Genomic DNA, 15186 nt, shown 5'->3' with positions numbered 1-15186 from the left:
GGGGTAGCTGTAGCGACAATTTCTGACATGATGTCCGATTGGCAAAGATTCCAACGCCACGCTATTTACTTGCGGGGAGCACTCTCTGTGCACTGTCAAGATGATTCTGTTATAAGGTATCCATGCACTCCTCTATTTTATTTCTCCTTAGATTTAATTTTCTTCCTTTTATTAGTATTTATTTATTAATTGCATATTTGTTTTATTACATACATTTTCTCATGTTCGTAGAATAAACTTGTCGAATGATAAGTTCCAAACGATCAAATCCCCACTGGAGAGCAAAGTAGTCGGTGATGGTGTTCTTCACTTGGGGAAATCGGAGAAAGGCGTACACTGTGTGTTACTTTGGAATGATAGGTGGCCCCAATGTCGAGTGTGGTTGCTTAATGAATCATGCGATCAGATGGAGTGGGCGTTGAAAAGTAACATCAGCCTTCAAGCGATGGTGCAAAACTATCCTTTTTCTATTCAGAATAGATACAGCAAACCGTGGATCATGAACGACAATGATGACATGAAGGAAGCACGGGCAGAAGAGCAATTTGAATGGAATTATAAAAATGGTGCTATCCTTGAAACCAAAGATTCGGCTGAAAAGTATGACCAAGAAACCTTTTTCCTCGGATTTCATCCTTACAAAGAGATTGTGTTCTTTTGGGTATCACAAACATGAGCAATATCTTATCATTTGAACAGCCTCAAGGTTCAAGAGTTGGGCATCTTAGATTTACCGTCCCTAATAAAGTCATTCCCATACACACCATGCTGGATTGGGGAGCTACGTGCGTGAAAACAATTAGGTTATAGGGAAGCTGCATTGTTTGGAACATATTACATATGTCATATGATCTGTTGCGTATAAATAATGATTCATACCTTTGTGCTACTAATCAAAGTGCATGTCTCTGGTTTGTTTTCATTAATCTTCCAATCATGTTTTGCTTTCATTCTTTCGATAAGACTAGCAAATATGCCCGTGCGTTTGCTACGGGCGAAGTCATATAAGTATATTGATTAGCATAGTATAATGTCAAAAGTGATTTTATAAAAAGTGTGATATATTATACAGTATATGTATCTTGTAATAATCTTTTTATTATAACTAAAAGAGTAATAACCTAGTATGTGTCGGTCGAGGACTTCAGTATTTTCCGGGTTTACATTCTATATGGTTTCGGACCCTTAGCTGACCGTAGGGTCTGGTTTCCTATTTGGATTCGATATTATTTTTTATCATCCATGAACCCACCATGATCATGGGGGCCACGAGAACTGATGAAAACGATGTACTCCCTCCGTTCCAAAATGTAAGTTGTTTTTGGCAAATCTAGATGCATAATTTTTACTATGTATCTAAACACAATATTTATCTAGGTGCATAGCAAAATATATGTATCTAGATTTATCAAAAGTCTACATTTTGGAAAGGAGAGAGTCCTGAAATAGGTAAAGATAAATATACCACAATTGGTGTTAATGTTTCAGTCCTCCGGAGCTGAAAAGTAGAAAGGATCCTAAATTATTTCTTTTGAGAAAGGCCCACCAGCTTAGGTCCAAACGTGGTGATATACCCATTATGCTTTCACTATGTCTCTGCCCAATTCAGCAACCATACTGTATGTGTCTGATTTGCACAGCATACTCAAAGCAAACTAGCAGTTACAAGGTTACTTTGGGAGGAAGATGGATTCCTTTGGAATTAACAATGTTACAGGAAAGGTCACTTGAAACAGTGGTCTGCACAAACTGACAGAAAATAAAAGTCATTATTTGAAGGACAATTTTGAACTTAAGTAAACTATACGAGTCTCGCATACCAACGCTTACTCAAATCAGGCATATAGAAGTATATAGAACGATTTGAGGACATATAAAACATGTACAATTATTGAAAAAAAATCTGCAAACACTATTCGCTATTGCTAAAGAGTTCACAAATATCGGCAAGTCATGGTTTGAAGAAACCGACGACGTCATCGAAGTACACCCTAAGCTACCTGAAGCTTGCTTCTGCACCCTTCTTGGCGTAGTCGTCGCCATTGACATGGTCGAGTTACACCTCCTTGTCATCCCCGACCGTCTCCAATGTCTTGAAGGTGGTAGTACTTGACGCAGAGGAAGTAGTAAACGAGGTTGAGCACCTGCAATGCTACGACGAGCCAGTAGTAGTTGTCCAGCTTCCCTCGGTTGAGGTTGTCCTGGAGCCACTGCCCGCTCCGCCGTGTCTTGGCGTGCACGATGGTCACCAGCAGCGTGCCGAGGTAGCTCCCCATCGAGTTGGTCAGCCAGTAGAGCGCCGCCGCCGTGCTCCGCAAGCTCTCCGGCGCCTGGTCGTACAGGAACTCCATGCGGCCGACGTCCATGAAGGCGTCGGCCACGCCGTGGATGGCGTACTGCGGCACAAGCCAGAAGACGCTCATTGGCACGGTGACCTTGGGCGCGTCCAGAAGCCCGCTCGCGGCGGCCACGGACCTGCGCCTCCGCTCGACGGCCGCGGCCACCGCGTTGGCCAGCATGGCAAGGGTCATGCCGACGCCCGTGCGCTGGAGGTGGGTAATGCCGGTGGGGTGGCCGGTGTGGCGGCGGAGCGCGCGGACGAGCGCGCGGTCATAGACGGTGAGGGTGAGCAGCATGGTGACGTTGGTGAAGATGAGCATGGAGGCCGGCGGGATCTTGAAACGCGGCGAGATGTCGCGGTCCATTGTGCGCGCCTGCTGGATCGCGAAGCTGCCGTTGTGCCACCCCGAAGTCACCAGGAGGATGGTGGCCGCCCAGATCGGCAGCATGCGCATGATCGACTTGAGCTCCTCGACGCGGTGCACGGTCGACAGCCGCCATAGCTTTGCTTCGCCGGACGGCAGCATGTCGCCGGCCGTCACTATGGCTGCTTTGTCGAGGAACCTGGCGAGCACAAGTGCTTAATCGTCAGCTCGCCTGCAGACAAAACAACCGACCATTTCACGTTTAATTTGCCACAAGTAGAGTTGCTTACTTTAGTTGATCGGTGTGGAGAAGGCAGCCGATGGTGGAGATGCCGGCGTCGAGGTCCTTGTCCTGGTACAGGAGGCTCGGGTCCGGCACGGCGGCTCTCCGCTTATTGAACGCCGCAGCGGTGACCTGCGCCAGCCGGACCAGGGGGCTTCCGCCGGGCGGCAACCTGACGTACAGCGAGTACCCGGACACGAAGGCGATTACCGCGGCGAGCATGGTGAGGGTCGGGATGCCGAGCCCCCATCCCCACCCGACATTCTCCTGGACGTACACCACGGCTGTCGCGGCCGTGAGCTTCGCCAGCTCGATGCCGAAGAAGTAGATGTTGAAGAAGCTCCACATGGGCTTGGCGTCCCGGGGCCTGCCGTGCGCGTCCAGCTCGAGCTGGTCGGCGCCGAACGCCATGATGCAGGGTCGCGTGCCCCCGGTGCCGTGGTCGTGCAGAGCAGCGACAGGTAGAGCACGGCGATCTGGGAGGACGACGCGCGCTGGCAGCCGATGGCGTTCTTGGCGCAGGGCGGCGGGCTGAGCGAGGGGACCACGGCGGAGAGGGTGAGGAAGACCATGCCGAGCTGGTACATGACGGAGCCGGACGTGATGGTCCAGAAGCGGCCAGCCCAGGAGTCGGCGACGAGGCCGCCGATGAGCGGGGTGAGGTTGGCGGTGCCGTTGAAATTGGTGATGATGTTGGAGGCCTCGACGAGCGGCAGGTGCAGCTGGAGGGTGAGGTACGAGATCAGGTTCGAGCTGAACCCGACATTGGCGATCCGGTCGCAGAAGTCGTTTGCTGTCGTCGTGCAAAGACATGGTGGGAAATGTTACCCATATGCATCGATGTTCATGGTAATTCCGCTATACTACGATAGTAAGTACTAATACGTTTATTCTACTTGATTTGATTTTTTTAGAGTACTATACATGATTTGAATTGGTTTAAGAATCGAGATCTTCATTTTGTTTAGCGGTTATGTTGCCCACGGTTTTCCTATTTTGCCTTTTTATACCAATAGCGGAGCTGAATACCCTTTTTATTTCCATTTTTCGAACAGCTTTAAATATGGGCACCTAAGCGCCCGATTTTCATGGGCATTGAATACAAATATAGAGCCTGTTTATTTGCCCTCTAGATAATATAATCTAGCTTATATAATCTCATATGGACAATTAGTAGACACCACAGACTATTCTTCGTATTATTATAGTCTCATAAGTTGTCCAAGATATGATTATTTCAGATTATACAATCTAGCAGATATATACTGGATTTTATAATCTGATCATGACATAAATAAATAGGACCGTAATGGCTTAACTGATTTCCCCCTCACATGACTGAGGGCTTGTTAGTTTACCCTCTAGAATATATAATCTAGCTTATATAATCTCATATGGATAATAAACACCACAATTATTCTTCAGATTACATAATGTATACCCCATATTATCATAGTCACATAGCTTATTTCAGATTATATAATCTAGCATATATAAGCTGGATTATATAATCTATACCCAAGATTATCATAATCTCATAAGATGTCTAAGGTATGCCTATTTTAAATTATATGATCTAGCATATATAAACTGGATTGAATAATATGCCCATGAAACAAATTGGGCCTAAATATCTCGCGGGAACTACCCCTTCATCACCATCATACAAACTTTTAAAAAACACGTCTAGGAGATTGAAAAAATTGTTCCAAGAAAATATGGGGTATGTCGTAACAGGTGCAAGCATGTAAAATTTCCAGATCAGGCTCAACTTTGATTAATTTGTCAGACACCAGATTGACAAGAAGCTAATGATGATGAAACAGTACAATCTATATTCATCCAGACAATTTTTTTTTTGTCTTTTCCGTTTCTGTCTGCCAATTTCATATGTACATAAAGTTTGAGGTCGAAATTTTACATGGTTATATAACAACACCTCCTTAATCTCCTAGAAAGGTTTTGAGGCATTTTTCTCCCTGAAGAATTGTTTTTCCTTTGTTACGAATTTGCATGAAAAGGTTGGATGATAGTGAATAGTGATATCGCCATTATCAGTCTCTAGATCTGATCCGTAGTTGATGCACCTAATATCTGATCAGCATGTTAAGAAATTATTTCACAGCTAGTCTTGTCTCTTGGGTAAGCCTCCACTGACCCGTGAAGGAAAAGGATTTGGGGAACCACATCTGCTGGCACCCAGCTCAAGAAACAGAACGGGAGGGAGGGGGGTAAAAATCCAGTGGAGTAAGACCACCAGGAATCTAAGACCAAGAACTAGCTAGTCACATGAATCACTTCTTTACGAGGCCATCGCTTATTCAGCACATAAGCATATTTGTGAAGCTCAAAAATCTGTTGAAGCCCTTGCACAGCTTCATAAATTAATCATAAACCAACCACAGCAGAATTGGAAAGAAAAATAATAATATTCTCGCAAAAAGAAAAAGAAAAAACTAATAATACCAGCATCAGGAAGGGTGAATAGGTCACCTAGGATAAAGGGCATGGTCCTGAAACCATCCTTCTTCTTCGCCTTCTTCTCCACCGCATCCATCTCCTCGCCTCCCCGTTCCTCCGCCATTGCTCTCCTCGTCCTCCTTTAGAGGAGAAGCTAGCTGGTCTCAGAGTCAGTGGAGATGGGAGGCTGGATTTGGATATATGTTCCTGGACAAGCATCACGGAATGGGGAGCTTGCAGTTGCAGCTGGAGGCTTCATCTCAGGACGGGCGATCGGGGTTGAATATATTACCCAAAAGAGCCCTCCAAGGCATTATAAAATCCCAAATGTTGGTTGAGATATTATTGAGGGTCGCCCGACCCACTCTCGGGCGATCGAGGTATGACTCCATTGAGGATCTCCATCCACTCCAGCAAGATAAAATGGCATCAGAACGTCATGTTACCAGTTGCCGTTTGATGACCATTATGGGCATTATTAACTCCAAGTTTTGTAAACTAGGCATGCCATGAATTGGGCAATCAGCATGGGTAGACATTTGTTGAGCTTTCTTTCGTCTTGAGCAGCAGCCAGAGCCTAGAGGAGATATTTCTAGGGTTTCTTTGTGACTTTTGATCTCCTGGTATACTGATAAGCTGATATATCATGCTTGCAATTAATGCATTTCATTCGGAGCATAAGTCAAATCATGAGCTGGGCAACTGTAAAATAAGACCCTGGCCTTGGGGCTGAACGCTGAAGGCACATGTGGGGAGGGTTCCATCATGATAACATATTTTAACAATCAGACAGAATATAGATCCTACGAATAGTTTGTCCTGTTCACTGCACGGCTGTGTGGGGGCTTAAGATCCCTTCTAGAGTACAGGTGTTCCTCTGGCTCTTGAGCAACAACAAACTTCTAACCCGAGATAACTTGGGGAAACGAAGAGAAGTGGAGGACAAAACCTGCCTTTTCTGTAATGAACCTGAATCTGTTACTCATATTTCTTTGATTGTTGTGTGGCCAAGGAAGTCTGGGTCTGTGTTGCTGATAGTCTGAACATCCACATTCAGTCTGAGCTTGTATGCATTGCTAAGTGGTGGATCAGTAGGAAAAATCATGCTTTACTTAATATGTGTACCTCTGCTATTCTTTGGAGTGTTTGGAAACTAAGAAACAATATGTGCTTTCAGGGTCAGGTGTGGATGGACGTCAGGATGGTGATTCGCAGTGCGGCAGGGATGCTGAGAAGATGGAAAAGCTTATGCAAGACCAGGAAGGACTGCAGCTAGAAGAGTACGTGCGAAAACTGGAAAGCAAGGCGAGTCAGGCTCTGCAGATAGGCTGGAGCATATGCTGGCTTCGCTTGATGTGCCGGGCCGAAGCTGGGAGGAGACGGCCGCTTCATCAAGTTCTGGCTTGGCAGTAGTGTCTGAGTTAGCTATTAATCAGGAGGTTCCAAACCTTTCTATGCACTCTGTGAACAACGGGCGTGCTCATAATACGCCTAGTGCTTAAAAACTGCTGCCAAAGACTGCGACGTTTGTTTCCTATGGAAGTAAACGGGAACCCCCCCCCCCCCCCCCCCCCCCTCTAAAAAAAAGAAACAGTTACGACGTAATGTTAATGTCTATAACTAAATCCATAATTGTACTACTTTGGGCAACTACAACAGCACAAAGTTGTGTTTAATAAGGTTATAACATTGCATCATGCAAATAAGTATAAAGTGCTTGTTTTTTCTGGATTTATTTAATTCTTTTCTTCAGTCTTTTCTGATTAAGTACCTGAAGTCCCTCTTATTTTTTTTATTTTACGAATATTGCTACCTGCTCAAGGGCCCATGTGATTTCATATCTATTTTTATATGAATTTTGTTGGACCGAGCATTCCAAGATTCTTGTTTCATCCCCTAAATTTTCTTTTTTATATATTTTCCGGGGTTTTTCTTAGATCTCACTGACTTTCTAAAGCGCTCTGTTCTCTCTATGCTCTTGTATTATGGATGTATAAAATATTAGAATGTTACACATCAAAATCAAGCATAGAAATCTAGGGAATAAACAGGTACTCCTACATTTCTCGAACAATTACCTTACACAAAATGTGCTACTGGTAAAGTTCTTAGAATCGGTAAGATTATGTGGTAAGCAGAAAAGAAAAGGTTATCTAAATACCATTATTCCATCCCAACCCAAGCTAGTCATCTAGTCGGGGATCGAAGCAAACACTAAAGCTACTTGAAGCTTCCACCATGCTTCTTGGCGCCGTTGGCGCCATTGCCATTGCCATGGTAGAGCTCGACCTCCTCCTCTCCACCGACCGTCTCCAATGGCTTAAAGGTGTAGTACTTGACGCAGACGAAGAAGTAGACGAGGTTGACCACCTCCAGTGCCACGACGAGCCAGTAGTAGTTGTCTAGCTTCCCTCGGTTGAGGTTGTCCGGGAGCCACTGCCCGCTGCGCTGCGTCTTGGCGTGCACGATGGTCACCAACAGCGTGCCGAGGTAGCTTCCGATCGAGAAGGTCAGCCAGTAGAGCGCCGCCGCCGTGCTCCGCATGCTCTCCGGCGCCTGGTCGTACAGGAACTCCATGCGGCCGACGTCCATGAAGGCGTTGGCGATGCCGTGGATGGTGAACTGCGGCACCAGCCAGAAGACGCTCATCGGCAGGGTGGCCTTGGGGGCGTCGAGCAGGCCGCTCGCCGCGGCCACGGACCTGCGTCGCCGCTCGACGACCGCGGCCACCGCGTTGGAGAGCATGGCGATGGTCAAGCCGACGCCCGTGCGCTGGAGGTGGGTGATGCCGTTCGGGCGGCCGGTGAGGCGGCGGAGCACGCGGACGAGCACGCGGTCGTAGAACGCCAGTGTCAGCAGCATGGCGAGGTTGGTGAAGATGAGCATGGAGGCCGGCGGGATCCTAAAGTGCGGCGTCAGGTCGCGGTTCAGGGTGCGGGCTTGCTGGATGGCGAAGCTGTGGTTGTGCGACGACGACGTCACCAGGATGATGCCGGCGGCGCAGATCGGCAGTATCCGGATGATCGACTTGAGCTCCTCGACGCGGTGCACCGTCGACAGCCGCCACGGGTTCGGCTGGCCGGACGGCAGCACGTCGCCATCCGTCACGATGGCCGCCTTGTCAAAGAACCTGGTGAGAAACAGCAAGTCAGTTCGTGCAGTTCGATCGAGTTCCCAAAACACTTCGTCGCATGCATTTTGATACTTCAGCTGGTCGGTGTGGAGAAGGCGGCCGGTGGTGGAGATGCCGGCGTCGAGCTCCTTGTCCTGATACAGGAGGCTCGCGTCCGGCACGGCGGCTTTCCTCTTCTTGAACGCCGCGGCGGCGACCTGCGCCAGCCGTACCATGGGGCTGCCCCCGGGCGGCATCCTGACGTAAAGCGAGTACCCGGACACGAATGCGATCACCGCGGCGAGCATGGCGATGGTGGGCACGCCAAGCCCCCACCCCCACCCGACGTTCTCCTGGATGTACACCACGGCGGTGACGGCCGTGAGCTTCGCGAGCTCGACGGCGAAGAAGTAGAGGTTGAAGAAGCTCCACTTGGGCCTGGCGCCCCGGCGCCCGTGCGCGTTGAGCTCGAGCTGGTCGGCGCCGAACGCCATGGTGCAGGGGCGCGTGCCCCCGGTGCCGATGGACGTGCAGAGCAGCGACATGTAGAGCACGGCGATCTGGTAGGAGGACGCGCGCTGGCAGTCCGCGGCGTGCTTGGCGCAGGGCGGCGGGTGCAGCGAGGGCAGCGCGGCGGAGAGGGTGAGGCAGACCATGCCGATCTGGTAGACGACGGAGCCGAACGTGATGGTCCAGAAGCGGCCGGCGAAGGAGTCGGCGACGAGGCCGCCGACGAGCGGGGTGAGGTTAGCGGTGCCGTTGTAGTTGGTGATGATGTTGGAGGCCTGGACGAGCGGCAGGTGCATCTGCAGGGTGAGGTACGTGATGAGGTTCGAGGTGAACCCCACCGAGGCAAGCCGGTCGCAGAAGTCGTTGGCTGTCGTCGGGCACAGGCATGGCGAGAAACGGTTAGTTTAAATTCGATGCGCATGATGGTATTGTGGATATAAATCGTAGCTGATAATTGTTTATTTAGTTGAGTTTTTGGGCCGTGAGTTGTTTGGATATTTCATAATCCCCTTTAATTCATACGTGTTTCAAGGGTTTGGAAAGAAATTAGTTTATTCTACTCCCCAATCTATGTGTATTGAGAGAGAATGGGCAGTGCTAGGACAGTCAGGCACAGAGACTGTCTGGTTTCACTGGTTAAGGCAGCTGAGTGCAGTGGTGGGCTCAATCAAATCAGACGGCCGGGACGCCGTTGGAGGCGGCCGGCAAGGAGGGACAGGCAGCTGATCTTGCTGTCGAGGAAGAGAGCGTGCTCCCACGGTTTTCATCCTAGACGGAGATCAGAGGAGCCAGAAAGGTGCAGTGGAGCCAGAGGAACCTTCATCCCTGGTCCCCTCTACCATAGGCTCGATGGTGGATCACTGGATCCTAATAAACTTGAGCTTATCCCATAGTCAGATTTTTATCCCCATAAAGCCAGCCAAAACCAGAGCATAAACATGTAACACTATGTGATTGGTTGCTACGATGATAGCTACACTTTGGCAGTTCAGAATTTCAGTACTCTTAAAGCAGATCCTTGGTATTGTTCTTGGTTGAATTATCTGATGCAAATCCAAAGACATCATTCTCTTTAGCTGCCTATGTCTGTCGAGCACACTATACTGGTTTGACCCGGAGGGAAAACAACAAAGACTGCTACGCCTACGAAAGAAAGAGCGCCCTGCACGCGCGGACTGGCGTGCTCGCTGCGAGCAACGTGTTCAGAGTTCAGACATGCAGCGCCCGTTGCCGTTGCAGCACCGAAAGGTGGCGCGCATGCAGGGAGAATCAGGAAAATTCAAAAGGAAAAAAGTTATCTGCAACCAGAGATTCTAGTAATAATGGTGCCATGCAATCTTCTGATGAGCAGTTACCAATTTTTTTTTGTTCCTGAACAACATGTTTGAATTTGGCGGTGTAAAATGGAGACTAATCAATTGCAGAGGCGCCCAGCTCAAGGAACAGAGGAAGAATCTGAAGGGCAATCCAGTGGAGTAAAAACAGGAATCTAAGCAGAACAGACCAAATCATACGGAGCAGCAGCAACTGAAGGAGTCAGGTGAATCAGAATCACTCACCTAGGATGAAGGGCATGGTCCTGAACCCGCCCTGCCGCTTCGCCTTCCTCGCGGCTGCCGCACCCGCTCCCTGCTTCTCCCCTCCCCCATCCTCAGCCGCCATTGCTGTCCCCCTCCCGCTCCTTCAGAGGAGAAGCTAGCAGCCTCAGAGCGCCCAGTTGAGAGCTAGAGCTGCCAGCTAGCTAGCTACTCACGGTTAGGCAGGCACTGCCGCACACTCGGGCCGCCGGCACCCAACACCTGTGATGCGTGTGGGAAATGGAGACGGGGAAGCGTTGTACGCACGCTTTTAAAGAGGAATCGGGGTTGGGATGGGGTTGGAATGGAATGGATACATGTACGCGGAAAAGCGGCACGGGAACGGGATGCGTCCCGGGCTCTACTCCACACCCCCACCGGAACCCGTCCACTGCAGTCACATCAGGTGGCAGGAGCACAAGTAAAAGGTTGATTACTAGTGTCTGGTAATCGCCGTTTGGTGCTCTAGATTTTAATCTATGGACCATATCAGCTGCAGCTTCAAAGAAATTATGTTGGACTCTCCTTTGAATTTATGTTCTTTGAGGTTGACGAAGGAGCCACGAGCATCTCTTTATTGACGGATACATCGGGCTACAAGGTGAAGCCAGCGAAGAACACCGCCAGGATCAACACCACTGCAAGCCAGGATCACCACCATTGTAGGAGAGTTCTTAACAATGATTTACTAGTAATTTTGAAAAAAAATTGTCGGAGTCAGCTGACCCCGACAAAAGCACCTTGCTCGGCCCCTGGCTGCAATAGAAACAATAGATAAACGAAAATACTGAGCTGGGTTGGAGAATTGTACACGAATTTACAAGTTTCATCAAAGCAATCTAACCAACTAAGCATGCAGTTCCACGGCCTTTTGTAACTTATAACTTAATGGTCTTTCGCCTCTCATCAAAAGTTGTAAAATACTAAGAAGCCTATTATTTATTAAAAATACGAGCATATGTGCTCAGTCGAAAATTCAAGCCCGGGCAGGGGCAGAGGACCCGGTATAGTAAGGTACGGCGCTCGCCATACCTCGATTCCTCCACGAATACACGTGCTCTTCACCTGTGATGGGTGCCAAAGCTCGTAACTGCAGCTTGTGTTTCTTATCTTAGCTCAGAGAAAGAAAGAAAACACATATATTGGTTTTGCCATACCTTAATTTAATTTCATCCTCCACCACTAAGCCCGCGTGCATGGATTCCATCACAAAGATTCTAACTAAATGAGGTGGACTCAGGTCTCATATAAAAGTGATATTAGGATAGTCCCGGATTTGGATTTTTTTTATATCAAGAGGCAAAGCATAGCAGTGGTGAAGTGATGATAAAATATTGTATAAATTGATGATAAAGTCAGGATGATATGTGACGGTCCAAGGATCCGGGGGTCCCAGCGGCCTCACTTCTCGTTGACCAGTCCAAAGCCACGCCTAAAATAAGCACCCGTCTGCATGAGGCAACAACTTCATCTAGGCTGTCTTGGTCCACAACCTCGACTGACAACTCGGTCGGGATGACCAAGGCCAATATGTCAAAGGCCGGGTCCATACCAAGACTTCGACCGGGGACTCCGACTAGGTTCCGCCTTACACGTGCCCGCCTCCCCGACCGGCAGGCTGATCGGGGGGCCAGGCCCGGCTTACCAGGGGGCACCAGGAGTAGGTGCGAAGAATAAGGATGAGCCTCGGGGTCAATTTGTCGTACACGGCCAACCACTCCCTCCACGGGGGTTACAGTTTCCTCTGTTGTGGCAGCAGGGCGTCACTATTATACTTCTACATGCCCGTCCTCACGAAGGGACGGGACAAAACGTTATCGTGATACGGCTGGAATGTCCCCGTCACGACGGAGTGACCGGACGAGAAGCCAGGGATGGTGCATGATAGCCGTACCGTACCTATCGACGCCCCTACAGCTACTGACCGACGGAGCACGATGTGTAGGGACAACACAAGACGCTTGCCCCACGACGCAGGACTTGGACGGTGGTCACCGGAAGACTCCGACTGACGGGATGGGCAGACCCGACTGACGAAGCTAACGACCCCGATCGGCGGGGCTGGAAGTTCTCTCTTTCTATCCTTACACGCTTAGTTCCGCTGTAATAGAGTCCTCCTTGGACTGTAAAAGGAAGGGTCATCCGTCCAGAAAAGATATCCTATCCACTTTGGAATCGGGACCATAGACTCTTAAATCTCATAACTTCCGCTCGAAAATTTGTAACTCCCCAACTCTGACGAGCATCTGGGTTCAAAGTAATACATCCTATTGATCCCCGACTGGAAGTAGGGCACGATCGCCTGAACCAGGATAAATCTTGACTCATTGCATGATAGGCCACATCTGATCACGATATGCGATACACACTTCGAGTAAATTTAGCTGGCGGCCTTCGGAACCGACGATATATATACTTTGATATTCGATTGATAATAGTATTAGTCTAAATTATGGCTTCGCATGGCGCTGAAGTTGTTACGTGGGACAGAGACTGCCGAATATTCTTTGCGGATAATAATGCAAACGCATATTATTGGGCTAAATCAATATTAAACTTCAGTGCCGCACCTAATGTTTAGCACTTGTGGAGAAAAAGTGTGGATAAATATTTCTCGGTGAATATTATCTAGCGCAAGCGTGCTCCTTAACTGAATTCTGAATCATTCGAGCCCCAAGGCCAAGGATCACTAAAATTCCTTTTCTTTTTTCCTTTTGTGGATCAGAATATCATCAGTAGGATAAATGGCGTCGAGATAACAACAAAAAGAAAGATAAATGTTGGTGCGCAAATATCCTGGTCTGTCCACGAAATCATCATTCTTGTTGCACCAAGCTGGATGCGCGTGCGTCCACGCCACGACCCCGCGGATAGCAACGAGTTACCTTGTACTCCTTGTCATGCTACGAACAGCGGGCGGCGCCGTCCACCGGCCGGCGTCGTGGGGGGCCGCCGACGGCGACGGCACAGCGGGTCAGCGGCATCTCGGTGCACAGTGGCGGCACCACTGCACTGGTGATACTTGGCATCTCTCTCTTTTTCTGGCGGAGGAAAATAGACGGACACTACTGCTACTTGCTGGGAATGCTACATCCTAGATGCCTACATGGTCCTTGGCACTTCTGGCGATTGAGAAACGTTGCCGGCATTCCCCTTTTGAAGTTGAAATTAGATACCAATAATGAGAAGCAGAGATATTTCTGCAGGGTTACTTTCTCCTACAGAAAGTGGCAGATCTTAGCACTTTATACAGTATTATGCAGTACTACCACGGCACTGTTTGGAACAGAGGGGTTATCCTGGAAATTTTAGGATCTAATTCAATCTTGTACTAAATTCTAGAAATTGGGGTCCCAAAACGCTCTTTGCAAACCGGCCCATCCTGGGAGATTTCCCCCCTGTTAGTTTCAGCTAGTTATTTGAGGTTAATCTAGGTAGGCTTTTTTCCCAGCATTTTAGACCAATTTATTAGCCTCGTTTGGAACACGACTCGTTATTTATGAAATCCTTGTGTTCCAAACGAATCCCGCCATGAGTCCACAAAGAAACTTATTTGGAGAGATATCCATAATCCTCACAAATAGCATAGGCCTGTCATCCACCATGGTAGGCTACAGGGGTGATTATAGTTACTTGGAGACTAAAAAACTGAACCGAGCTATCCGAGATCGAACCTTAGCGAACTAAAACCAAATATTTCGGTCTCCAACTGTAAATAACTGAATTTAGTCCGACTACTTTGGTTATAGGTCTCGATTAAATGAGTGAACTGAAGTATTTCAAAAGAAGCCCCGTAGCATACTAGGTTACCTTCCTCTCAAAATAAAAAAGGGTTACTAACCCTACCTCAATGGAGCAAAACCCTGCCCTACCCAACACATACTCATACTCGTGGCATCAGAAGTACAGGGGGGAAAACAGAAAAGTACAGGGAAAAAATAAAGAAAGAGGATCACGATGAGGAAAATATCTAGCCACTGAGCTTGGACGAGGAGTGGTACAAACATAACGGCAACGATAAGGACGCATGGTTGTGACACTGTCCGAGACATAACATGCACTGACTGCGGAACCGTTGACCCAAAGGTGGCCGTAAGGTGCAGCCACGAACTAGTAGCTACTCTCTCCTATCTCCGATCCAATAGCTTCAGCCTTCAGGTGGTGCCATGAGCAGTGAGGATCAGGCGCACTCAACCAAGATGCCCATACTACTCATAGATAGTTAAAGCCTCCCACAGTCCCACTGTACCTACCGATCGAGGGGAAATCGGAACCTTGCCAGAAAAGTTGGAAAAATCTTTCTAATACGCATGCGTGCCAATTTTATAGAAGAAAACACTGCGGATGAGTCAGAGTACTAGCGCTTTAAGGACGATCACTATGCTAATTTACACAAAAGAAAAGGCAAATACAGCTACAGGATTGCAGCAACATTCTACTGCCACAGTTGTTGAAGACGAAAAGTTAGAAAAAAAACATCCAGAGCCGGCAGGAGCTGGTTGGTCGCAACTTACAGTACAGCTTACAGGTAGGGTTTGG

The 15186-nt window shown here is 48.4% G+C and overlaps 1 protein-coding gene and 1 pseudogene across 1 annotated transcript; both read right to left on the bottom strand.

Annotated features, from left to right (window-relative positions):
• Positions 1-1811: 1811 nt before the first annotated feature.
• LOC112887240 lies at positions 1812-6233 on the bottom strand (annotated as a pseudogene).
• Positions 6234-7419: 1186 nt separating this feature from the next.
• Positions 7420-10905, bottom strand: LOC112886536 (protein NRT1/ PTR FAMILY 3.1-like). The gene is made up of 3 exons (XM_025952463.1): positions 10630-10905; positions 8654-9437; positions 7420-8578 (listed from the first exon to the last, which is right to left on the bottom strand). Exons 1-3 carry the CDS (start codon positions 10730-10732, stop codon positions 7669-7671), a joined length of 1797 nt encoding a protein of 598 aa, XP_025808248.1. The 5' UTR covers positions 10733-10905; the 3' UTR covers positions 7420-7668.
• Positions 10906-15186: the final 4281 nt, after the last annotated feature.

The sequence above is a fragment of the Panicum hallii genome, chromosome 3, assembly GCF_002211085.1.
Source record: "Panicum hallii strain FIL2 chromosome 3, PHallii_v3.1, whole genome shotgun sequence".
In the NCBI taxonomy this organism is placed as follows: Eukaryota; Viridiplantae; Streptophyta; class Magnoliopsida; order Poales; family Poaceae; genus Panicum; species Panicum hallii.
This window is presented reverse-complemented; position numbering and strand designations above follow the sequence as displayed.